Source organism: Syngnathoides biaculeatus, chromosome 10 (genome assembly GCF_019802595.1).
Source record: "Syngnathoides biaculeatus isolate LvHL_M chromosome 10, ASM1980259v1, whole genome shotgun sequence".
Lineage (NCBI taxonomy): Eukaryota > Metazoa > Chordata > Actinopteri > Syngnathiformes > Syngnathidae > Syngnathoides > Syngnathoides biaculeatus.
In genome coordinates this window covers 8,071,674-8,097,469 of record NC_084649.1, presented here as the reverse complement: position 1 = coordinate 8,097,469, position 25,796 = coordinate 8,071,674, and the positions used below count along the sequence as shown (strand labels likewise).

Sequence of the window (25,796 nt, the reverse complement as noted above, 5' to 3'; positions counted from 1 at the left end):
AGGATAAGCTGCAAAGAAAATGGATGGATGTTTTCTTTTTATGAGTTCATTATAAAATGATCTGGCCTCTTAGGTAGCCCTTGAGTGATTGCCATATATTGGTATTTGATATCCCCTGGGTGCTATTCACTTATTTGGGCTATTAATTTAAACAAATGACCTGTTAGTAGAAGAGGATCAAATTGCCACAGGGGTAGAAGCAAGGGGTTGTGAGGAAATGACATATCTAACTTTACAGGGCTGTGGTTGGAGATCTTATTGGGATGATACTAACAGTTATGAAGGTGATAGTACTGTAAGCAATAAGGAAAAAATAAATTCTTGAACATGAGGTTTACTGGTGAAACAAAGAATTGTTTGGCCATAGGAATGGGGTGTCTTAAAGAGTCACTTTGTAGGGTTGAGCAAGGATTAAGAGATCATTGTGCACTAGTTTGACACAGTTGTATTCTGTTTTGGGTGTTATTTGTCTAGTACAGGTTGTACTGTGCAGTTACAAGTTCCTTCCAATTTTAGTGGGTTTGAATTGAGATCAGGAAAAACGTGAAGTTGAACTTGCACAGGAAACATTCCAAAAAGTGCACAAGGATACACAAACATTCATATGTCAGAAGATAAACACTATATTCAGCAATGGATTTAGCGTAGGCAGGCATGTCGCCGCACATAAAACCCGAGTTGCGTTCAAGTACCCCCACGAAGCCTCCAAAACAAAGCTACTCCCCTCTTAAAAATTCAAAATAGACTCAAAAAGTGAAATGAAGATAACAGATGTAATTAGAGGTGGAAAAACATTAAGTTATCTTCCGCACTCAGGTAGTGTCTTCACGACTGGAAAGGCATCTCTACTAGAGTGGAATATTTTAATTTATTATATTTTAATTTTGTGTGTTCATCAGAAAGAAGGTGGGTCTTATGAAGGTACATATCTGGCCCGGTGATAATAAGTGTGGAAAGACCCTGTTAAACTCAATAGGATAATTTATCCCTTTAATTAGAACGCTGTACAATTGAAATGAAGTACAATTAAAACAAAATGAAAAAAAGTCATGAGAAGAGCTATAGTGACTACCAGTCACAAAACCTTTATAACGAACCAAACTTATCAGGTGTCTTGCTGGTGATGACATGGAAGCAAATGCTACTTATTAACTGGTGATCCCACTACCTATATTATGAATACTAATTAAGCTCTGTGAAAAAAACCCGACATTTATTTGGTCACAGGAGACCCACATGGAGCAGTTTGTCTATCTACATGAGTTAAAAGTCCAAGTCGAGAAGTATACTTGAGACCCCTTGCGCGGTGTCCTGAGCTCTTGTCTGATCTCTGAAGCTCCTGGTTAGGACTTGGATGGGATACCACCTAGGAACACCAGTTGCTGGGTTTAGGAAGTGGGTCGATCACCTGCTCCCCTGAAAACCTAGAGTACAAAAAACAACTGTGGGCTTTTTGTGCCTCATGGCACCCGAGAGCTCTGACTAACTTTGAGAATTATGTGCTATTTTTTTTCATCTTTTCATTGTTGGGTACTTTATATGGCATGACAAGTCTGCACAAAGTAGCTGATTCATTATGGCTTCAGCTTCACTAATATTTCAGTTATTGGTTCATTTTGATGACATCATTCTGTAACCTGTTTGGCATGTACTGTATTACCATGTAATGGATACGATTAAGCTAATGCTCGTGTTGTACTGTGAATAAGTGATACTCCTGCCATTCGGCACCTGCTGAGAGTAGCTTAAAGGTGACTTGTAATCTAACATAGTTTCTATTGAATTCAAGTAATCATTGAAGCAACCAAGTTACTTTTTCAAGGTAATTGTGGCAATACTGATCAAGAACTATAAACAAATCAGTTGCACCACTTGAAATATGCAGTGTAAATACAGCCTTTACTGTGCACTGACATTTACACGAGCATTACACAGTCATTTGTAATTCATAAATATTGGCCTGTCTGACACTGTCTTCACCAGAATGTTGACTTATGCAGCCATTGTATTCATCTGACCTATTTGCCACACGTTAGACCTGTCTATTTTACTGCAGTTTGACAGTTGAATACCAGATGTGTAATGTGTGACATATTCATATAATGTCACCATGGTATTTGATGGCCTTTCATAATGAGACTCGAAACAGTTTTTGGTCTTGGGTTGGTATTCCTCAGAGTTAAAGATGTGACTAGCATAGGGTGCAGTAGTGGCTGGTGGAGTTTTCTCTTTTGTGGGGGGGAGTGTGTGTGTGTGGTGTGTGTGTGTGTGTGTGTGGTGTGTGTGTGTGTGTGTGTGTGGTGTGTGTGCGTGTGTGTGTGTGGTGTGTGTGTGTGTGTGTGTGTGTGAGAGAGAGAGAAAGAGGTTGCGTTCTCCACACCAACTCTCCACTTTCTGTCAATATGCAGACTCGTCACCGGCTTTCGTAAAGCTGATGACTGGTGTCATCGGTAAACTTCAGGAGTTTGAAAACTGAGTGTGTTGTTGTGGAGTCGTTCGGACATACATGGCGGACTCCAGTGCTTATGAAGATGAGGCGGTGTCCTCCAGCCTTACCTGCTGTGTCCTGCCCTTCAGAAAGCTGTACATCCACTGACAGGTGGTCGGCGAGACGCCTGGAAGAGAGGAATTCAACGTTGATGGTGTTGAACACAGAGCTGAAGTCCCCAAACAGGATATCAAGGTCAATGATAAGTAGTATAATAAGTTGAATTTAGAATAGAATAGAATAGAGTTTCCATGTTCTCCCTATGTCTCCTCAGAGTACTCTGGTTTCCTCCTACACCCCCCCCCAAAACAAAACATGCATAGTAGCTTAATTGAAGACTCTAAATTGTATGAATAGGTATGAATGTGAGTGAAAATTGTTGTTTATATGTGCCCTGCGATTGGCGAGCAACCAGTTCACGTTGTACCTGGCCTCTCGCCCAAACTGCTTGGATAGGCTACCAGCAGACCTGCAACGCTTGTGAGGCTAAACTGTAAGGAAAATGGCTATATTTACTGTATTGTGTTGCTATCTCTACACTGGTGGCTTCCTGCACATCACACTGACTGCTGTAATAATTTACCACTCTGATTGCACACATTTTTAGTGTCAGCTGTCAGCTAGCACATCTTTCATCAGCGTCGGTACAAAATGCTTTTAGACGAGGTGACATTCATGGTTAACAGTTGCAAGCAGAGGGGTTGATGGGCTTTTCCACTCACCCTCAACCCATACACAGCATCATTTATATCCTCCCAAGATGTGTGACATAAGGTTTTTACCAGCCACGCTGTGGTCTCAGAGAGAGAGAGAGAGAGAGAGAGGAGAGAGAGAGAGAGAGAGAGAGAGAGAGAGATTGTTTTGTGTAGTTGTTTAGTTGTTGTTTTGTGTTTATCTTTTTCTCAGTATATTATTTTCATTTTTCACTCACATTTGATTTGTTGTTTTAGCAAAGCTATAATGACCATATATGGTATAACTCCATGGCTAACTAAAATGTTTAAAAAAATGAACCAGAAGTAGTGTAGCACTGCTGTAACCACATAACTGGCTGGTAATGAATGAGTAATGTTATCTTTTAAATTTCAAGTGCAAATAACAAGAAATACAAGTAATCTAAAGTCATACTAAATGGTGTAAAGAATTCTCTTTAGCCAAACACCAAAGTTAAAAATAATAAATATAAAATTGTTGTGATTAAAAAAAAAAAGACTAGACTAGACTAGACTCAACATAAAATGCTCGTAAAACCTCCTGTACTGTCTTGGGGGGAACTAATAAAAACAGAGGGAAGATACGACTGATAGAAAAAAAAAACATAACGCAGAGTGGATCACTAGAGTATCCCCCGACAACCCTGCCACAAACTAATGGAGGCCTCATGGCGAACTACCCGGGCTTGTCACGGTAATCTGCTTAAAAGTCCCTCAGAATAAGAAGCCCCTTATTGGCCAAGTATGTTACAAAGCACAAGGAATTTGATTGAATTTGAATTTGTGTGTTGTTGGAGGCACAACAAACAGTCACTTTTACAAAATATACATTCAGAACACAAAACACACAACTATGAAATGGCGTTGAGTGTATTTGTAGAAATTTTAAGTGGCCTTTGTTGTAGAGTGGGAAGAGAAGCTGTGTCCTGCCTGTCAGGAAGCTGTAAATCCACTGGGAAATGTCAGGCAAGATGCTGAGGTGGAGAAGCTTGGAAGATAAAAGTTCAGGAATTATTGTGTTGAATGGAGAGCTAAAGTCCACAAACAGGAAAAGTGTAGGTCCCTGCGTTGATGAGGTGTTCTGGGATGAAGTGCAGTCCTGTGTTGTCGGCGTCTTCCGCAGGTCTGTTTGCTTGATTGGAAAACTGCAGGTGGTCTAGCAGGGGTCCTCTGATGCTGTCGAAGTGGTCCAGCAAGAGGAACTCAAAGGACTTCATGACCGCAGATGTCAGGGCGACTGATCTGTAGTTATTCAGTCCTGAAATTGCAGGTTTTCAAGCTTGGTGTGAAAACTGGAGTGATCAATTCAAAGAAGGTGGAACCACCAGGAAGGGAAGCAGGATCTTGATGGCACCAATGTATGGCTGCATCCAGCTGTCCATGCAGTTCTTGGCGTGAGATTGGCATCCTGATGAGAGACTAACAAAGGCCACAGGGACTTGAAAAAAGACTGGAGGCTAACTGGGGACCTCTGTCACTGATCACAATGTAAGGGATCTCATGGAGCACTCCTCCTTATTATTATGCAAAGAGCTGCTTCCTGCATTACATCCAAAGTGGGGAAAAGACACCAGACTAAGTCCGGATAGGTTGCTTAGCAACTAGTGTGAAATATGGGCAAGAGTGCGCAATGTCGCCGATGTCCCTGCACCGTCCTGAGTCCTAACCTACCAGGTACTGTATCTAAGCACCTTAAAACCTGGAGTTAATTGCAGTACCTCCCAGGTGCACAGCCCCTTGCTTAACCCGAGGAACAAAGAAAAAGAAACAGGGAAGAAGACAACTAGCAAAAAAAAAAAAAACAACAACTGAAAGTGCCTGATGACAGCTTGTGTTTTGTCGAGTTATTTGTTACTTATGATCCTGGTGGGTGGGAAGTTCCAGTGATGCTGTTGTGAGTCAGAAAAGAAGGAAACCCTGAATAGTATAAATATTGGTGAAGGCCAAAAAGTGGTGTGACCAGATTCTTAATATGACATAGCAAGGGTGGATAAAACATACACCTCATATCAATTTATTGGGCCAACGTTGTTTATGCCAACTTGTTTAGAATAATTACTGCGGTGCACACTGTAATCCATCATGCATTAGACTTTAAACGGCTAAAAGCAAGTGACAGCCAATTATAGTACATGTCACAGCTTGGTGTTAAATTAAACATTTTCAATCAATGATTACTGTCTAACAAACCAAGTACTGTAATGCTTTTCAAGGGGCTTTTTCTTTTCTCGCTGGAGAGTTATTTGTTCGGTTATGTTATGGTAATGAAGACTGACTGAGCGAAGGTATTAGAAACCCAGAACTCAACAATGTGGTCGTCCTGACATTTCCGTTATGGGTTACCTACTCCAGAAACTATTTCTCTCCCTTGTGTTTATTTGTGGCCAGCTGCCATTAAACGTGCTTCCACCGTTCCTTTGGTTTGTCAACTGAGGCTGGAGGAGAAAAGCATTTTTTTGTTTCACCTCCTTTCAATCACGGAAAAAACTACTAACCTCATGGAGCACATTATCAAACTGTTTGTTTGCATTGTGTTTACTGTAATACAATATCTTTCCTGTACTTTTTTTTTTAAGGCGCTATGGCAATTTATACTTAAATTGATCAAATTTCAGACACATGAAAATGACCAGTCATGTTACTATTACTAAGTGCAATGTGCCATTATTACCAAAAGCTGACAAGAAGGATACAAATATTATTTTATGATTCTGGCATTCCAATGAAAATTGTGAATTGTGCAGGAAATATACAACTTTATTCATATCAAAACTAAACATTTTACAGTGTTCTATATATACGACACAAGCTAATACCGCTACATGAGAAACGGCTATTTTTGAATCATCTATGTTCCTTACGAGGTAGCGGTAAAACGTGTCCACAAAGCTCTGTGTCATAAAAGAAATCCATTAAATGGTGACCGTCGCCATCCAATTTTGACATGTAAACATCAATCAGATTTTGTTCTGTGGAAATAATTGATCACATCAACACTATAACTATAATCTCATCATAATAAAAGGGAGAGATAGAGACAGAATATTACAACAAAGTAAAAGATAACACAGTTTCCTATTGTCAGTGCTTGTCTGCAGTAAAAGTGTGCAAGGTTGCAAGAAGAGGGTAGGTGATTATACAGAATGGGGTTGGTGGGATTTTGAGAGGCTTTTTATAAACAATGTTACCTTATCATTTTTTTTTGAGACAACACAGATCCCATTTTGTTGAACAGTCACGAAATAGATATGTGGATATAAACTAGTGGTTCTTTATCTGGGTTTGGTGAGGCAGTCACTGGAGTTCAACAGAGGGCTTGACACACTCCGGCTCTCTGCGCTTCCATTTATACGTTAAAGCCCTTTTTTTACACTGCATTTTGAATGCCGTGTTTGTGCCGTTCAAAAGGCAACGAACGGTGCGTCAAGGTGGGCGCTGAGCCACGAGTCGAAATGCATTTAAAAAAATTACTGCAGTCTTAATTTAACATTTCAATGACACACTTGAGTTGAGTAGCATTGGTGTGGCATGACAACGCATCCGATATTAAAAAAACCTTACCTATGAACCGTTTTCGAGGATTGTAGAAATAACAGATTTTGTTGAGAATTTTCACAATCAAGAGAACTGAGAATCTGCACAGACAATAAAATATATAACTGCTTTGACTTTGAAATAATTTTCATCCATCCATTTTCTTTGCCGCTTATCCTCACAAGGGTCGCGGGGGGTGCTGGAGCCTATCCCAGTTGTCAACGGGCAGGAGGTTGCCAGCCAATCACATGGCACATCGAGACAGACAGCCGCAGTCACAGTCACACCGAGGGGAAATTTAGAGTGTCCAATTAATGTTGCATGTTTTTGGGATGTGTGAGGAAACCGGAGTGTCTGGAGAAAACTCACGCAGGCACGGGGAGAACATGCAAACCCCACACAGGCGGGTCCGGGATTGAACGCGGGCCCTCAGAGATGTGAGGCCAACGCTTTCCAGCTGATTCACCGTGCCGCCTGAAATAATTTTACTTTTCAAATTCAAAACGGTTCTGTGAACTTCAGATGAAACTCTCGAGTTTCCTTACCTCCAACAAGGTTAAGAACCACTCCAAATAAACAATCACAACACACATTAAAACACCAGTAAATCCTATTCCAAATTCCCACTTTTGTACGAGAAGCTCTTGAGGTGTTTTTAGGGTTACTTACCTTCCAACAAAGTTGTTACGAAAGACCTACCCATCAAAATTGACAGAAGACAAAAGTGTAATTTGTAACTTATGTGAAAAGGAGACAAAAGCAATGAAATATTTGACTGTGCATCACATTATATGACCAATTTCTCTCTCTCTAGCTCTCCCTCTCAGACGCCAGTGCGCCACAATATGTCAGTAATTCCAATGTGTTCACAGTTTATTAGGCAGAGGCTGATGATGCAAGAAAAAAAAACAAAATTATAAATTCCATCAGCAACAGTTGAATGAACTGGAAAAAAATATTTGCATGCTGAATGAGAACGGTTCATACATGATCTTGGTGGTTGGCAAGCAGTCCCTTCTACATACATTAAAAAGATGACACATTTTCATCGCTTCATATTGCATCTCATGACAATATTCGCCTGGTGGAATAAACGAGCACCTGTTATGATGATGTTTTACGTTTCCATTACATAGTATGGCATCAATTATCTATCTATTTTCAACACCATTTATCCTCACCGGGATCTGGGGTGTGCTGGCAATTACTACTTCAGCTGACTTTGGGAGAGAGGCGGTGTACACCCTGAGCTGGATGGGCACGTAGAGAATAACAACCTTTGTAATGTTTTGTAATAAAATACGGTACAGTTTTTCCTTAATTGCAAAGACACGTTTCTTGAAACCATCTCTTGCTTTCTCTAAACTGTAAACAAAACCCAATTTTCAATATAGATTTGTAAAGCCTCAGATTCAGTGCTCAAAACCGTATGTTGTAAATCCGACCCCATTCATTATTCATCAATTATCTGAACATCTTATTCTCACAAGGGTCGCGGGAGCGCTGGAGCCCATCCCAGCTATCTTCAGGCAGGAGGCGGGGTACATCCTGAACTGGTCACCAGCCAATCAATCACAGGGTATATACAGTATAAACAAGGAACCATTCGGATTCACGTTCACATCCACGGTCTTCACTTAACCTACCATGGATGTTGTTGGGATGTGGGAGGAAACCTGAGTGCCCCGAGAACACACATAGGAATGCGGAGAACATGCAGACTACACACAGGCAAGGCTGTATTTGAATCTGGGTCCTGAGAACTGAGGCAGACAAACATGGAACATAGGAAAACAATGATCAGATTATATAGCTGCACTTCTTGTTGACAAAAATGTATATGACACAACAAAATAAAGTCATTTTTAGCAGTTAAAATAAAAAGTACTAGGTGGCACAGTGGCTCAGCTGGAAAGCTTTGGCCTAACAGCGAGGCCCCAGCTTCAATCCCAGACCCGCCTGTGTGGAGTTTGCATGTTCCCCCTGTGCCTACGTGGGTTTTCTCCGGGCACTCCAGTTTCCTCCCTCATCCCAAATACATGCAACATTAATTGGACACACTAAATTGCCCCTAGGTGCGATTGTGAGTGTGGCTGTTTGTTTCGATGTGCCCTGCGATTGGCTGGTAACCATTTCAGGGTGTACCCTGCCGCCTGCCCGTTGAGAGCTGGGATTAGGCTCCAGCACTCCCGTGAAGAAAATGGATGGATGAATAAAAAGTACTAGGAATGCAAGAAAAATGTGATGTATTGAAACGCCTTCAGTGAACAGCAGTGTAACAGTCATACTGTAAACATGTGATGTGCATAATGTCAAAAGCAATTACTGGTACCTGTTCTCTCTCAATGTTCAACCTATGGTGCTTACCATTATGCAGTACAATTGCACCAGAGTGCTAAATGTGTTTTACTATGTTTTGCAAGTTGGGTCAAACTATGTGCTGCTTAAGGTTGTACTAAACTCGTGACCAATGCAGTAACTGTGTTCTGGTACTGAGCAATTGGTTAAGATAATAGGGTTTTGTCTTTTGCAAGTGAAAAATACAGTAAGTAAAAAGATGCAAGCGCAATTGTTAAATATACAGTATTTATCATGATTATAACAATCAAATATTAGGCTATGACCCTCACTGTGGCCCTTCTGAGGATAAGCAGCTAAGAAAATTAATAGATGGATGGATAACAATCAAATATTTGTCATAACATTTGCCGTTAGGTACAAATATTTTAAGTGATTTTTTTTTTTTTTTATACTGGATGCGTCCCTGATTTTATCAAACAATTGAATAATTCTTGTAAAGGATCTGCCAATTTTTACCCAGCCTATTCGAGAACAGTGATTCTTGATTACTGAGGTGGCCGACTGATAAGCACGATTGCCTCATAGTTCAGAGGTTGTTGGTTCAAAAGCGTCCTCTGTTACATTTTATTATTGGTCTCCCCGTGCTTGGGTGGCTTTTGTCTGTGTACTCCAGCTTCCTCTGACATTCCAAAAACATGCATGATTCTCAGTTTTCCCTCGGTGTGAAGGTGGGTATGACTGTCTATATTTGTCAACATGTGTCCTGCGAATGTCTATCTAGTTCAGGGTGTCCTCCTCCTTTCATTCAAAGTCAGCTGGGATAGGCTCCAGCACATCCACAATCCTTATCAGGGTAATCATATAGAAAATAGATTGAATGGATTACTGATGGAAATGTTGGTTTAGCAACAACCTGCTCATGCTGAGAAATACATCATCCTGAATAACACAGCTTTTTTTTTTCCTTTGTCTGTATGATTCCTTGATAATAGAATGTATCCACTCTTATAAATCTACCAAGGTGTAAATGATTAATATGTCGCCTCAGAGGCACATTGTGAAGGGTGGGCATATACTGTATTATCCACCAGTGACTATGTAAATGACCTCCATTATTCCCATAAATCAACCTTTGTTTGTCTATTCATCTTTGCAGCCACCCCATGAGCACCACATGGTACAATTGTGACATAAACAATTCTGATAGTCTGCATTTATTATATTGGCCTTATTACTAACTGATTTGTGTTTCATATAGCATAGCAATGAGAGTAAAAATGGCAGCTGAACTATAACAAAGCACAAATGCTATACACACCCATCTAAAATGGCATTTGCTAGCTGATGACCAACCTTAAACACAAATGCCCTCCTGTAACAGTGAAAAGAGACAATAAACTGCAATCCCTTCCTGCAGTATTCAATCCATCGTGCCATTTTGCACTTCTCTTAGTTAGGTTTGCGGGTGAGCTGGAGTCAATCCCAGCTGACGTATGAATATACTTTGCATGCTTTGATCTCCCGGACTCCAGCGAATCACTTTAAATCACATTGCTCTTTGGAAATATTTGGTTATCTCTGCTTCCGCCATGTCTCGACCGTAAGTGCAGCACGGGTGACCCACATTTTAAAAGTAATGAAATGATTGGTAGCAAATAACGTGTGCTATAAACACCCACTGCAGTGTAGACATCTCTCTTTGAGCTGTGCTGGGATGCACTTGTCCACAAAACTACCACCACCAAGCTACCCGGTCGCGAGTGCACAGTTGCTGCGCCTGCTGTGTTGCATTTACCTGGGTCAGAAAAGTAGGGGTCACAATGTTTGTTCATATTCTGGATAAAGATGAATGCTAAAAAATGCATTTATTCATCTTTTTGTTTCATAACCTGTTGCTTTCAATAGACATGAACTGTAATTGAAACAGACTCGAGCATCCATAACAGATCTTGATGACTGATTCCATTGTTGGCTGATTCTTGACTGCAGGAGTCCAAATGGAACTACTTATTTTCTTTCCTGGCATTGCCGGCTGTGCTGCAGCTCTGCGTTATGCCTTTCCTTCCAGAGAGTCCTCGCTACCTGCTGATTGAGAAGAGGGATCAGGCTGCCACAGAGAAAGGTAATACCCGCGACAACACCGTCATTACAGCACTCTCACTCAGGTTCTGCTTTAGAACACAAACCCTTGCATTGGCTACATACAGCTTCTCTAGTAACCTTCAGTTCTTGGAGCAGTCCTGAATCTAAATACAATAGAATGTACTGTTCTTTTTGCACAGCATTTTTGTTGTATTGTTGGATCTTAGCAGTCTCGCTTACAACTCCATGTCACCAAGTATTTGGAAAAAAAAAGTGAAATTACTGGACCTTTTGTTTTGAAAAAATGCTTTCCATAAATGGGTATTTTAATCGTGAAAGCAGCATGTTCAAATGCAAATTGTAGCTCAAACCGTATATCACAGCATGCAGAAATGTAATATCAAGAGACAGACTTTGATCAGATGTATTTTGAGTACTTTTATGCTCAAGATAATTCTCTTGAAATCCTGCGATGATACACACAGGTGCACCACATAATGTATACCTGCTTTATTCATCGGTGCTGATTGTCATGATTGTAATAGCACTACTGAGCATTTGGCCTCATATTTTGTGGAAAGCCGCTGAATTGTTTATTTATCAAGCCAAACACATTATAATTACAAAGGTGTGGTAGTGTAGAACTCATGAAAATCCAACTACTGGCCTACAATGAAGAAAGTAAATATTTGAACACCCTGCTATATTGCAAGTTCTTCTTCTTTTCCTTTCGGCTTGTTCCGTTAGGCGTCGCCATAGCGTGTCATCTTTTTCCATTGTAGCCTATCTCCTGCATCTTCCTCTCTAACCCCAACTGCCATCATGTCTTCCTTCACAATATCCATCAACTTTCTCTTTGGTCTTCCTCTTGCTCTTTTGCCCGGCAGCTCCATCCTCAGCACCCTTCTACCAATATACTCACTCTCTCGGCTCTGAACATGTCCAAACCATCGAAGTCTGCTCTCTCGAACCTTGTCTCCGAAACATCCCTCTTTGGCTGTCCCTCTAATGATATCATTCCTAATCCTATCCAACCTGCTCACTCCAAGCGAGAACCTCAACATCTTCATTTCTGCTACCTCCAGTTCTATCATGTTCGGGTCTGAAATTTTCATCATAGGTGCATGTCCACTGTAAGAGAGATCATCTAAAAAGAAAAATCCAGAAATCACAATGCATGATTTTTTTTAATGATTTATTTGTGTGATACATCTGCAAATAAGTATTTGAACAACTGAGAAAACCAATGTTAACATTTGGTACAGTAACCTTTGTTTGCAAGTACAGAGTCTGTGCTTTTTCTGAGAAACACAGAGTTTCAGCTCCCTCCAAAGATTTTCTAATGGATTTAGGCGTGGAGGCTGGCTTGGCCACACCAGAGTCTTGATATGCTTCTTACGGCGCCACTCCTTGGTTTTCCTGGCTGTGTGCTTCGGGTCATTGCCATGTTGAACGACCCAGCTACGACCCATCTTCAATGCTCTGACTGAGGGAAAGAGGTTGTTCCCCAAAATCTCACAATACATGACTCCAGTCATCCTCTCCTTAATACAGTGCAGTCGTCCTCTCCCATATGCAGATAAACACTTTGGAAACGGTGGTCCCAGCTCTTTTCAGGTCATTGACCAAGTCCTGTCATTTAGTCCTGGGCTGATTCCGCACCTTTCTAAGGATTATTGATGCCCCATAAGGTGATATTTTGCATGGGGCTCCACTCCGATTGAGATTGACTGTCATGTTTAGCTTCTTTCATTTCAGTTTGAGTCTTACTGATTGTATGGGGTGGACAGTTGTCTTTATGCACCTAACGATCTCACACAGGTGCATATGATTCAGGGTAATACATGGAATGAAGGTGAACTAACAGGTCTTTGAGGGTCAGAATTCTAGCTGATAGACAGGTGTTCAAATGCTTATTTGCAGCTGTATTCCACAAATAAATTGTTAATCATCTTACATTGTGATTTCTGGATTATTCTTTTTTGATTATCTCTCTCAGTGGACATGTACCTACAATGTAAATTTCAGACCCCTCCGTGATTTCCAAGTGGGAGAACTTGCAATATACCAGGGTGTTCATTTTCTTCACTCTATACTAAGCACATCAGGCAGTGGCACTTTGTAAATAAACTGAAGGAATCTGCGCAAAAACAACAGAACTGTACAACACCATAACTGCTTTAACTGGAGCATTCTCTATTTGCTAATGCACATGACCCCCTTTATTATAGCATTGTGCCATTTGGGAAAATGTATATTTCTTCTGAATTCAGAATAAATTAATGTATGCCATTCAAAACAATGATGCGTTGAAACAAACATGTTTGCAATCTGTGTTGTCATGTATCTCTAAAAAACATAAAAACCATAACAAACTTTGTACAATGACCTTGGTTTGTCAAACATTTTGCCATCGAGGACTACTTTCTTTTTCAATGGAACACTTTAATTCTGATTACTTAGCTGCCATCTGTCTTTGTTTATGCTCCCCAATGCGTCACATCAAATTGAACTCAAAAGTGCTCTTTCCTATTTCCAGTCAACATAAAAAACAAGATTGTGTCTAAAATCTTGCAAGTTCCCTCTTGACATGCTGGGAGATAATTACATTTATCAAGCCTCATGCAGTGGGCATGTCTGTGCTGCTGCTCCTGCCGCTGTTTTGTATTTGGAAAAAAAAAAAAGTTGACAATGCATGTGCTGGAATTCGGACACCCAAAGCCAATCACTGTCTGCTGGACTATGTCCTTGTGGAAAAGAAGAGTGCTTGGCAAAAGGATTGCTTACTCAAATTACACACACAAAAATCACACGGTCCTCCATCAAATCAATGTTTGCTTGCGTTGCATCAATGTATTAGCAAAAATCGCTGTCAACAATGCGTACCTACTATCTGAAGGGTCACCCTGGAAGGTCTTGTCAGCATCTGACAGGACCAGCATGCTCTTATCTAAACTGTCTTGCTGCTTGTCATGTTCAAAGTGCGTTGTGGTCTTGACCTCCATTTCAAGGTCACAGACGTGGATAATAAGAGCCTTAGACGCAGTGGTGTTTTTTAGATCAAGATTGGTGGAGCACCACCCACGATACAATACATAGCAGGACAACTTTCATCCACAATCACTATGATTTTTCCAATTCCATAATCTTATCTCTGTCGGGCCAATTATACATTGGTCATGCACTCACTGCAGTAGTCTCCCCATGCTCCACTATTTGTATATCGTTTGTTAACCAATACTGGCCACTTATGTGCCCGAGTATTGTCTACACCATTTGTATAATCAACATTGTCCCAGATGATCGGACGACTAGTCACATAATGTTGCATACATTTCCAGAAGTCTCTGCACCCTTAACACAATGCTCATTGCACCGGACTGTTGTTCTATTCGTCGTTTCAACTGCTCTGATTGCTGGAAGACTATGCAATTTTGCACATTGTCAAAAAAAAAAAAAATACTGGCATTACCACATTACTGATCAACTTTCATTGCTTAGTGACTGTGTTTTTAATGTCTTTATGTCTGAAATGTATTCTCTGTCAAATGAATCTGTTGGCATACTAGAGTGGCTCCAACTATGGAGACAAATTACATTGTGTGTGTTTGACATTCTTGGCAAATAAAGATGATTCTGATGACGATAATAATAATGCTATACCATTTGTCATCACATTTAAATATCTAAGTGTCATTATTTACCTTGTTTTTGCTGAATGACTTGAAAAATTTAGATACTGCCTTCATAGTGAGGTGTCTATCGCAACTAAATAATCCAGTGATTTATTTTTTGCTTGAGTTCAATTTCCTTTGAAGACATTCCCAGTCTAGGTTGTGCCCTCAATCTGCAGACACCCTGGGGTTGCGTCACCACTGAGTTTTTAACATGGACGATTAAAGTGAAGAAAATCACCAACAAATTCCCCCGAGAGCTTCACTTACAAGTTCAAAGAAATGTCAGTGTACCAGTCTGCATATAGTCAAGAAAACCATCTGCTTTCAAACAGAATGAACTAAAAAAAAAAAAAAAAAATCCAACATTAAAACAGATCTCAATGATCTTCTCAGTAATATCTCCTCCTGGTGACGAACAAATGGCCTAGAAACGCCTCAGGGTTCCCCCAAAAGAGGTGATTGAATTGTAAAGTGGTGGGGGAGAAGGGGGTCTGGGCCTCCCTATTAGAGCTGCTACCTCCATAACCCGACCTCAGACAAGCGGAAGAAAATGTATGCATGGATACATGGTGTGTGGATATATGTGTATGTGTATATATATATAATATATATATATATGTCCACACATACACACTGCATATGTATGAGAGAGTATATAAAGTATATATTAATGCCATATATCAACTCCATTCATGTGTGTGTGTGTGTGTGTGTGTGTGTGGTGTGTGTGTGTGTGTGTGTGATTGTCTACCAGCCTTTCAGAGATTCCTTGAAAAAAAGGATGTTTCTCTTGAATTGGAAGAGGTCCATGCAGAGGCACGAGCTCAGGAAACTCTCCACACAGTTTCAGTCTTACACCTCCTGAGGAGTCGGCCGGTTCGATGGCAGCTCATCACCGTCTTGGTCACAATGACCAGCTATCAGCTGTGCGGCCTCAACGCTGTAAGATATTTTACTTTGTCATACATATTCTAAATATCGCATTATAATCTAACTTCTAACTGGCAATTACTTACTAACATGTTAAATATATAACACTTCCAGGACCTCTTAAATTCCACCAACACAGATTCCCATGAGGAAGCAGAGTCTGGGTTTTCTGAGATGGGGTCTCCTATCTCTGGAGTTGAGGTTACTGAGGTGTTTAAAAAGCTCCTCAGTGGAAAGACCCCAGGGGTGAATGAAATTCGTCCAAGTTCCTAAAGGCTCTGGTTAGTGTAGGGCTGTCCAAGTTGACATGCCTCTGCAACATCGTGTGGACATTGGGGACAGTGCCTCTGGTTTTGCAGACTTTGGTGGTGGTCCCTTTTTTTTTAAGAAAGGGGACTGCAGGGTGTGGTCCACCTACAGGGGGATCACACTCCACAGCCTCCCTGGTAAAGTCTATTCAAGGGTGATGGATAAGATGGTCCATCGGGAAGTTAAATCTCAGATTCAGATGGAGTAGTGTTGTTTTTGTCCTGGATGTGGAACAATGGACCAGCTCTACACCCTCAAGGGTGCATGAGAGCTTGCCCAACCAGTCTCCATGTGTTTTGTAGAAGTTCCGCCGTATCCCTCAGGGAGTCCTGTGGAAGGTGCTTTGGGAGTATGGAGTAGTGAACCCCCTGATACAAGCTGTTTGGTCCCCGCAGGACCGGTGTCACAGTTTGGTCAGCATTGCTGGCAGTATGTTGGACTTGTTTCCGGTGAGGGTTGAACTCCGCTAAGACTGCCCTTTGTCACTGATTCTGTTCATAACTTTTATGGACAGAATTTCTAGGGGAAGCCGAGGTGATTTGGTTTCCTCAGTATTGCATCGTTGCTTTTTGCAATTGATATGGTGCTGTTTGCTTCATCAAGCCGTGATCTCCAACTCTCACCGGAGTGGTTCACAGCCGAGTGTGAAGTGGCTGGGATGAGAATCAGCACCACTAAACCATGGTCCTCAATCAAAACAGGGTGGCGTGCACGCTCCAGGTTGGGTATGAGATTCTGCTCCAAGTGGAGGAGTCAAGTATCGTGCAGTCTTGTTCATGATTGAGGGAAGAATGGAATGAGAGATCGACAGGCAGATCTGTGCAGCGTCTGCAGTGATGCAGACTTTGCATCGGTCAGTTGTGGTAAAGAAGGAGCTAAGCCAAAGACGACGCTCTCAATTTACTGGTCATTTTATGTTCCTACCCACACCTATAGTCTCGAGATGTGGGTCATGACAGAAAGAATAAGATCCCAGATACAAGCGACCTAAATGAATTTCCTCTTCAGTTTTTACGGGCTACCCCGGAGAGATCTCGGTAACAACCTAGGACACCCTGGATAAACTATATCTCTCGGGTGGCCTGGAAACAACTCGTGATCTCTCTGTAGTGGCTGGATGAATTGGGTCAGGAGCGAGAAGTCTGAGGATCCCTGCTTAAGCTCCTGCCCCCGTGACCTGACAGATAAGCAGTAGAAATACATACATACACTTTAGATAACAATTAGTGAATGATGGTCATGTCGTGACAATGGGATATCGTAACACTGAATCCAGATTCACATTGGATATAAAGCCCCAGGGCCCAGTATTTCAAAACATTTAGTCTGCATCAGATTGGTCTAGATAAGATTAAAACTTCAAAGTGAGCATTTCAAACCATGATTTGTGATCCTGATCCTTTTGATTTTTATAAAGATTTATTTATCCATCTTTACTATTCCACTTTGAAATAATCTCTTTTTGAGCAAACCACAGTGGCTCTTATTCATTGTGATGTCCCATCTTTGTCTCAGTATAATAACAATAATAATTATAATGGTAATAATAAATCTTTAAGATAAAACTTGACATGCACTTGCAATATGAGTGTTAGTTAATGCTCCCTAATGTTTTTATGTAATTTGAACCTGTAACAATGTTAACACTTCACATGACGACACTGGATATGGTATTTTGAACAACGGAAACATTTCTTCATCAGCATTTTAGCAGGTACTTCAATCCAAGCTACATTGAATTGCTTTTGCAGTGCATTATGCCTAAAAGTTTTGAAGTCAATTTAGACAAGAGCGGGGCAAAATGACACTGGTGAAAGTTAAAAATGCAAATGAGATGAATCCTGGTATTCTGCACATCCTCAAATTTGGACTCTGAAATCCTGATCTTGTAGTGTCCGGATCACATTGATCCTTTCTGACAGTTTGAAAAATCAGGACAAAAGTTACAAGAACAATTTGATTCGGCAGAGTAAAACAAGGGTTCGCATAAGTCTGGATCATTCTTTTTTTGAAATACCATGCCGATATGATCAAGTTTCTGCACTTTCTCATTCTCTCTGTCAACAACAACAAAAAATAGTATTGGAAGGGGGCAAGGAAGATGACATTTATCCATCAATTTTTCCATAAACTTGGTGTGCTGGAGCCTCTCATCTGACTGGGCAAGAGGTCTGGTACTTCACTCTTAACTCTTCACCAGCCAATCACAGGGCACATATAAACATTATGTATGTTTATGTAAACTGTGGAAATGAAAAAGAATAGACAAAACAACAAATGCAATTTTTGTCAACAGTTTCCTACGGGTTGGCAAGAAGTGAAGATCACTAAATTATGAACTGAAGGGAAATCTTGGATGCTGTTTTATTAGGAAAGACAACAATTCGTGTTCGGTTTGATAGTTGTTCATTATTGGCTAATCACTCACCAGGTTTTGACACATTTACTTTTGTTTTCAACAAAAAAAGTGACGGTCTCAGTTTCACTGACGAACTATTACCTTTTTTACAGATCTGGTACTACACCAGTGGGATCCTACAGGAAGCAGGAATTGCTAAGAATATTGTCCCATACATAACCCTCAGCACCGGGGGTGTAGAGACTTTCTCCGCCATCATCTCTGTGAGTGTTGCCACCACAAATCAGCCAAACACACAGTTGTAGTCATTGTTTCCTTTCAATGTAAAGCAATTGTGAAATAGCTTTTTACAGCTCATTCATGTAATGCAGCCCTATAAGAGGCACAGGCCAGTGCAAAGTCTAGGCTGTTCCCAGGCCTGGACAAATGCTGAGGGTTGCATCAGGAAGGGCATCTGTCTTAAAATTTTGCCCAAAAAAATAAAAGTGTTTTCTTCCAAAGAAATCCAGCCGAGATAATTCACGGCCATGGTTAAAAACGTACGGTACCGTTAATCTGCAGGGTGCCGGTGGAAATTCGGCTATTGTGGGTCGAAAATAAAAGAGAGGTGGTAAGGGGGTTCTTATGCAGAAAGACAAGAGGAAAGAACTGAATGTGGGGACCTTTTGAATGTTGAGACCAAGACACGAAAAGCTCGGGAATTGGTTGACATGATGATTTGGAGAAAGGTTGATACATTGTGTGTCCAGGAGAGTCGGTGGAAAGGCCCTAGATAAGGGGCAAGATTCAAAATATTTACCATGGTGTGGATGGTAAGAGAAATTGAGTAGCAGTTATTTTAAAGGAAGTGTTGGGAAGAATATCTTGGAGGTGAAAAGGTGAAAATCAGATCAAGTGATGAGGCTGAAATTTGAAATCAAGGGTGTTTGGTATCATGTAATTAGTGTCTAAGATCCATGGGTAGGATGTGACCTTGAGGTGAAAGAGACATTCTGGAAAAAAATAGACAAAGATGCATCATGAAGTTATGGAAAAAGGTAGTGGGGACTAGACTCAGTGCTGATTTAAGTATTTAAGTAAGTACTTACTCACCCACTTACAACAGTATCGTTTCATGGCTAGAAAGAGTACCACAGATGCATTATTTGCTTTGAGGATGTTAATGGAAAACTACAAAGAAGGTCATAACAAGCTACATTGTGTATTTGGAGATCAAGAGAAAGCCTATGACAGATGGGAACTGTGGTACTGTATGTCGAAGTCTCGAGTGGCAGAGAACATGTAAATCCAAAACAGGCAAGGCTGTACTTGAAACAGGGTCCTCAGAACTGTGAGGCAGATGTGCTAACCAGTCGATCACCGTTCCACCCATTAAGATTGAATGTTAACTGAAACTCATTACGTTTCATATTGGTTAAAGGTACCTTACCATGAAGTTCAATAATTGAGTTCAAAGTACAGCTTCTCTGGTAGTCCACACATTTGATTCCTTTTACAGCGTCTTTGTTGTTGTTTTCTTTATTGCAGTTGTGGTTGGACTGAGCTATTTACATATCACCAAAACAATCATTCAATCTTTAAACAAGAAAAAAACTGATAATGCTGTAGCAAGTTTGTGAGGAAAAGCGGTATGGAAAATGGATGGATGGATGGATGGATGGATTTATTTGGAATGTCCTTAATTTGCAGAAACAACAAGATAACGGGGTTTAATAGTGTCCTTTTAGAAATCTCTCGGTTCTCCTTTCAACTCATCTCTTGTCAGTCACTCCATATTGATGAGTTATTGTGATTGCACTTGACATGCAGCAAATCAATAGCTACACATTAAAAGGGGAAATCCAGTGCTTTGCATGAACAGTGTATCCAATAGGTCATGTAACATGGACTCTATTTTGACAATGTGATGTTAAATCCTTTCTCATTTAATAGTGTTTTTAGAAGATTTTTATCGACAATTACGAATTTTCAGGGGTGCTGCCATTTTCGCGCGTCACATGACTTACGAGCGTGGATGTGACGTGTAAAGTGCCGCATTAAAGGCTCGATTACATTATGCCCAGTGCTGATTTCTTGGATTTATCCTCATCTGATGAAGAAATAACAGTGTCGGTTGATCGTGAAGACGGAGGAATACTTCGCGAGCCGAGCTTCGGCGGTGGAGGCCGTTAGCTGAGCTTCGGCTCGCAGCCTCCGCCAGACGCCGACACTCGGCTCGCTCATCAGACTCCGCGTCATTACCATCCGAAGAACCATCCGGAGCTGTCGGCACGGAGCTCCGGGGGCCTTTGTTTACGGATTTACGTCCCACACGTAGGCCTCCGAGTGGTCAGACTCCGGCGTCAGTCCACCTGAAGAACCATCTGAATATTCAACATTATTTACAACCACAAGTTCAAATCTGTATAGAAGAATTCATTTGTCTTCCTGATCAACCGATACTGCTATTTCTTCATCAGATGAGGATAAATCCGAGAAATCAACGCTGGGCACAATGTAATGGAGCCTTTGGTGTGGCACCGTACACGTCACATCTGTGCACGTAAGTTATGTGACTCGTGAAAATGGCAGCACCCCTGAAAATTTGTAATTCTCGATAAAATTCTTCTCAAAACACCATTAAATGAGAGAGGATTTAATGTCATTTTGTTAAAATAGAGTACATATTACATGACCTATTGAATACGTTGTTCATGCAAAGCACTGGATTTACCCTTTAAGCTATGACGAGTTTTCTAGGCATGCGTTTTGACTTTGTGAATTTGTTTTGAGGGTGCAGAACATGATCCCGGAGACACACTAACATAGTTCCTTGTGATTATGCATAAGAGTACCTCAATGTCAGCTGTAAGTATGTGCACATCATGCGGAGAAAGATGAAAGAGCGACAAGAGCGGAAGACAATTCAGAGTTGACGTCCTGTGTGCATGTGGCATTAGAGCTTCAGGCTGCAGTGGCTGCTCTAGAGCGCATCATTGACTTTTTTTTCAAGATAATGAAAGCAAATCCTTATATATCTACAGTAGAACAATGACACATTAGACGTGAGTGTCTTATGGGACAGTGCTGTACCCAATGAGGGAAGGACAGAAAAAGATAGGACAGTATAAGGGCAGGAGAGAAAGAATCAAAGACAAAGGTTGTGAACCCAGCTGTAAAACTGAAGTGTGGTGAAAGTGGCTATCTAAATTATAAATGTCTGTAGGACCAGACTGTGAGTGAAGAGATACCCAAATAATTTGCATAATCATGAGTTATTTGTCGCAGTAAGGGAGAGGCTCCATACCCAGCAAAAAAGTCTCAAGTGTGTGTGCCTGTGGACACACGCAAGAGAAGTGACAACGTTTCACATACATGAAAAGGGACAGAGGTCTGCTCTAATTACTGTGCCTGGACAACGAAAGCTGAGGACCCCACCCAATCAATCAAGAGGTGGAATCGGGCCCAGGAGCCCATTCGAGAGCAGCCCAACGGATGGGACATGTCCCACAGTGAGGGACCCAATGAGGTCCCACAACAACTGGCCACCAGGAGGAGGCCACAGAGACCCAAGCACCCATACCAAGTGTGGGAGGTGGGAACCCCCCCCCCTCCCCACAAACACACACCAAAACCGGCATGGCTAAAAATCCCACAGGATTCCCCCCCCCCCCCCACACACACACACACAAGAAGAGGAGGGGGCGCTCCAGGAAGACACACGGAATAGAGAGAAGAGGAGGAAACGAGCTTGAGAATTTTCTTTAAAAAAAAAAAAGACAGGGTCTTCATGCCTGTGTTGCCCCTTTACATCGCCTCGTTTTTTTCGGCGTGGTTACATCCCACAATGACCCCAAGGAATATACTGTCGTCCACCCACAAGAGGCTTAAAGAATTTTTTTAAAGATCAAACTTGTAGTTATATGTATGCGTAAGCAATATGTCAGGATGAAGTAGCATCCATTTATCCAGGACTAGCAATTTATATAATCGTCTGGACATCTCTTGGAGTGAAGCACTTACCAAATTAAAACAGACAGCGAGCATTTCCATGCCACTGGCACGGGAACATAAACTCATCAGGTGCATGCAGCAGTTTTCCCCAGCAGCCACCCCCCCCAAATAATACTCTTTTTATGTTGTAGAAATAGAACCATAAAAATGTCAGATGACAGAACTGTTGGTAAATATGAAGGCAGGATTACATCTTTTCTTCACCAGTTTGTGTCAATGAACAACGCATTACCCGGGCAGCAATAATGTTTTCTAATTTCTAATGGATAAATTGAGCTTTTCTGAGAATAGAACAGCTAACATACTTTACATAACACTTGACTTCGATGGACACAACGTGGGTTCTGTTACCACTCGGTGATGTGAACATTTCTGTTCCTTTTCCATGTTAAGGTCAATTCCATAATCGTACAGTCATTTAGATAATAAGAGAAGGCTATTACAGATCATAGTGGCTCATCACTGCATAGTGATAGGTGATTAGCTTGCAGAAAAATCATCAACTTGTCCAAAACATTTTTTAAATGCTGTAATTATCAAGTGCAAAAGTGAACTTTTCCCATCGTACTGTCTAATACAAAGATTAGACTATTGCTTTTGGCTGTTGATATACCCTTTGTTTTGTTATTGCTCTTTATGCTTTTGATTGTTTGCGTTGCAGTCCAGTTGCAGAGCTGTAAAACTTCTATTAGGAGTGCTTCTTTGTAATGAGAATGACTTTCCTCGCTTCAGTAACTTTCCTATCCATGCACCGTTGAGTTTCTGTTTGCACTCGCATTTGGTTGGCCATTTTTTGGAATCCACATGATTAAAGTTAGTTTTTATCCTGGAATTGCATTGGTTTCAATAGAAAACAAAAAGAGTCTATACAATAAACTTTTACATGTCCTTTTAATGTCTTTGTGCTTAATTGTTGCCAGTGTAACTGTGAAGGCAAACAAAGAACATTTTCGCACTCAACACCTCTCCCAAGGCTCTGTCTGTGGATGGTGCCAATACTGCAGCACATGAAAGGCCAGTTTTGCCTCAAGCTGTGGCTACCAATCTTTAATGGCTCGTCTACTTCTTGATGTGATGAATAATGACGAGACGTTTTAGTCCTGTCAACCATGAGTGCTAAAGTCACGGCTTTGACCTCTGTTTCTCTACCAAGAAGTGCAGATGAGTCGTGCTGTTGGGGGAAATGCGGATTTCATTTACTGCTATCAGTATATCATCAAGGATTTAAGTTTTTTGTCATGTACTGTCACAGTAACAGTACAACATCATCACCATGAATAGGATTATTGGACTGAGTCTTTTTGTTTGCAAATGTGACAGTCTAGCACAGGGGTGTCAAACTCCCTCTGGTCTGCGGGCCAAATACAGCTTAATTTGAGATCAAGCGGGCCGGACCAGTAAACTCGTTGCAAAATTACATAGAACTAACCATAAGCCCACTTTTTTCCTTTGTATTAGTCACTAATACTAATAATTAGTGCAAAGAATGAGTAAATTATCAAAATGTTTATTAACAGAATTTTCCTTTTACATTATGAACAATATATTATGAACAAGAGAATAACATAAGAACATAAATAAAGTATGTGCAATTTTAACAACACTTTTACACAGTTAAACATATATTTAAGTGTGTTGTACATAAAACTGATCACAGAAATAGTAACAATGTTCCAAAAACATTTAGTACCAGCCTTGTGGAACTTAAAAACACTGTTTTTCAACATCTGGAAAGCAATTTGAACAAATGAATAACTTTCACAGCAATTATTCGTCTTGCTTGGAATTTGCCCTTGAAACTTGACATCGTTTATCCTGCACAAGTGCATCAATATGAGGCATCATGTCCTGAGAAGCAGCCAATTTCAGAATCTCATTCAAATACTTATATGTGAGCTTTGAGCGCAGCTTTGTTTTATTAATGTTCATTAGTGAGAAAATTTGCTCACAAAGGTAGGTTGTCCCAAACATGGACAATGTTTTAGCAGCTAGTGCTGTCAACGCGGGATAGCCTGGTAGGAGGTATTTGTAAAATTCTCAAACTCCATCAACAGCCCTGAAATCTTCTCTTTGTACCGTTTCACGTCAGAATTAACGCTTGCTGCGCACATATCTTTTAAACAGGGAAAATGAGCAGGGTCACCGCTTGCCACCTGCGTCTCCCATAACCCGAGCTTTAACTTGAATGCACGTATGCTGTCATAATACTGTGTTACGATTTTTTTTCGTCCCTGCAACATTTTGTTAAGAATATTCAAGTGCTCAGTGATGTCAACCATAAACGCAAGGTCCTGCAGCCACAGATGGCACTGTAATTCCTTAACAGGTTTACCTTTTTTCTCCATGAATTGTCCGATTTCATCACGTAAATCAAAGAAGCGCTTTAGCACAGCACCTCTGCTTAACCATCGTACGTTCGTGTGATAAGGCACACCATGGATAATGTTACAGTCACTGAGAAAGCTGTCAAATTGACGATGATTGAGACCCCTGGCTCGGATGAAATTAACAGTTCGGACAACCACCTCCATGACGTGATCCATTCTTACCGATTTGCTGCATAATGCCTGCTGATGCAAAATGCAATGAAATGTCCAAAAATTACCTCCCCCATTTGCGGCTTGTACTTTATCTCTGAACTTTGTCACAACACCTGCCTTTTTACCGATCATTGACGGCGCACCATCAGTAGCCAGGCTTACGGCGCGTGACCATTCCGCTCCGACTCTGTCCAGCGCGCCAACGACGGAGCTGAAAATGTCCTCAGCTGTTGTGGTGTCGATCATCGGCACCAGCTCGAGAAACTCCTCTGTGACATTCAAAGTCTTGTCAACTCCACGAATGAATATGGCCAAGTGAGCGACGTCCGTGATATCAGTACTCTCATCAATTGCAACAGAAAATGCCACAAATGACCCCACTTTGCGTTTTAGTTGGTGGTCCAAATCTGCAGAGTTCCGAAATCCTGTCTGCCACGGTATTTCTTGTCAAGCTTATATTGGCGAAAGCATGTCGCTTCTCAGGACACACAATTTCAGCAGCCGTCAGCAAGCAGTTTTTGATGAACTCTCCATCACTGTACGGCTTTGATGCCATTGCTATTTGGCTCGCAATTAGGTAGCTGGCTTTCACCGCAGCATCACTGGCTTCTCGGCTCCGGGTGAAAACAGATTGCTGTTTCTTCAGACGCGCCATCATTTCATTTACCTTCTGTTTTCTCAATTCTCCATGCAAACTGTTGTATTTTTCACCATGCTGAGTTTTGTAATGGCGCCGAATATTGTATTCTTTAAGCACCGAAACTTGCTGCTGGCACACCAGGCACACGGGTTTCCCATTCACCTCCGTGAACATATAAGAACATGTCCATTTTTCTTGAAAAGTCTGACACTCTGTGTCTACTTTTCTCC

General features: G+C 41.1%; 1 protein-coding gene across 9 annotated transcripts in view; it reads left to right on the top strand.

Moving 5' to 3' along the window:
* The window catches only part of slc2a9l2 (solute carrier family 2 member 9, like 2), a 112,377-nt gene that overhangs the window by 28,573 nt on the left and 58,008 nt on the right, over window positions 1-25,796 (top strand). For all 9 annotated transcript variants that reach the window (XM_061832686.1, XM_061832688.1, XM_061832683.1 and 6 more), the window contains exons 7-9: window positions 11,026-11,158; window positions 15,550-15,737; window positions 18,546-18,656. In XM_061832686.1, coding sequence (XP_061688670.1) covers window positions 11,026-11,158; window positions 15,550-15,737; window positions 18,546-18,656 — 432 coding nt within the window. The remainder of the gene's footprint in view (window positions 1-11,025; window positions 11,159-15,549; window positions 15,738-18,545; window positions 18,657-25,796) is intronic.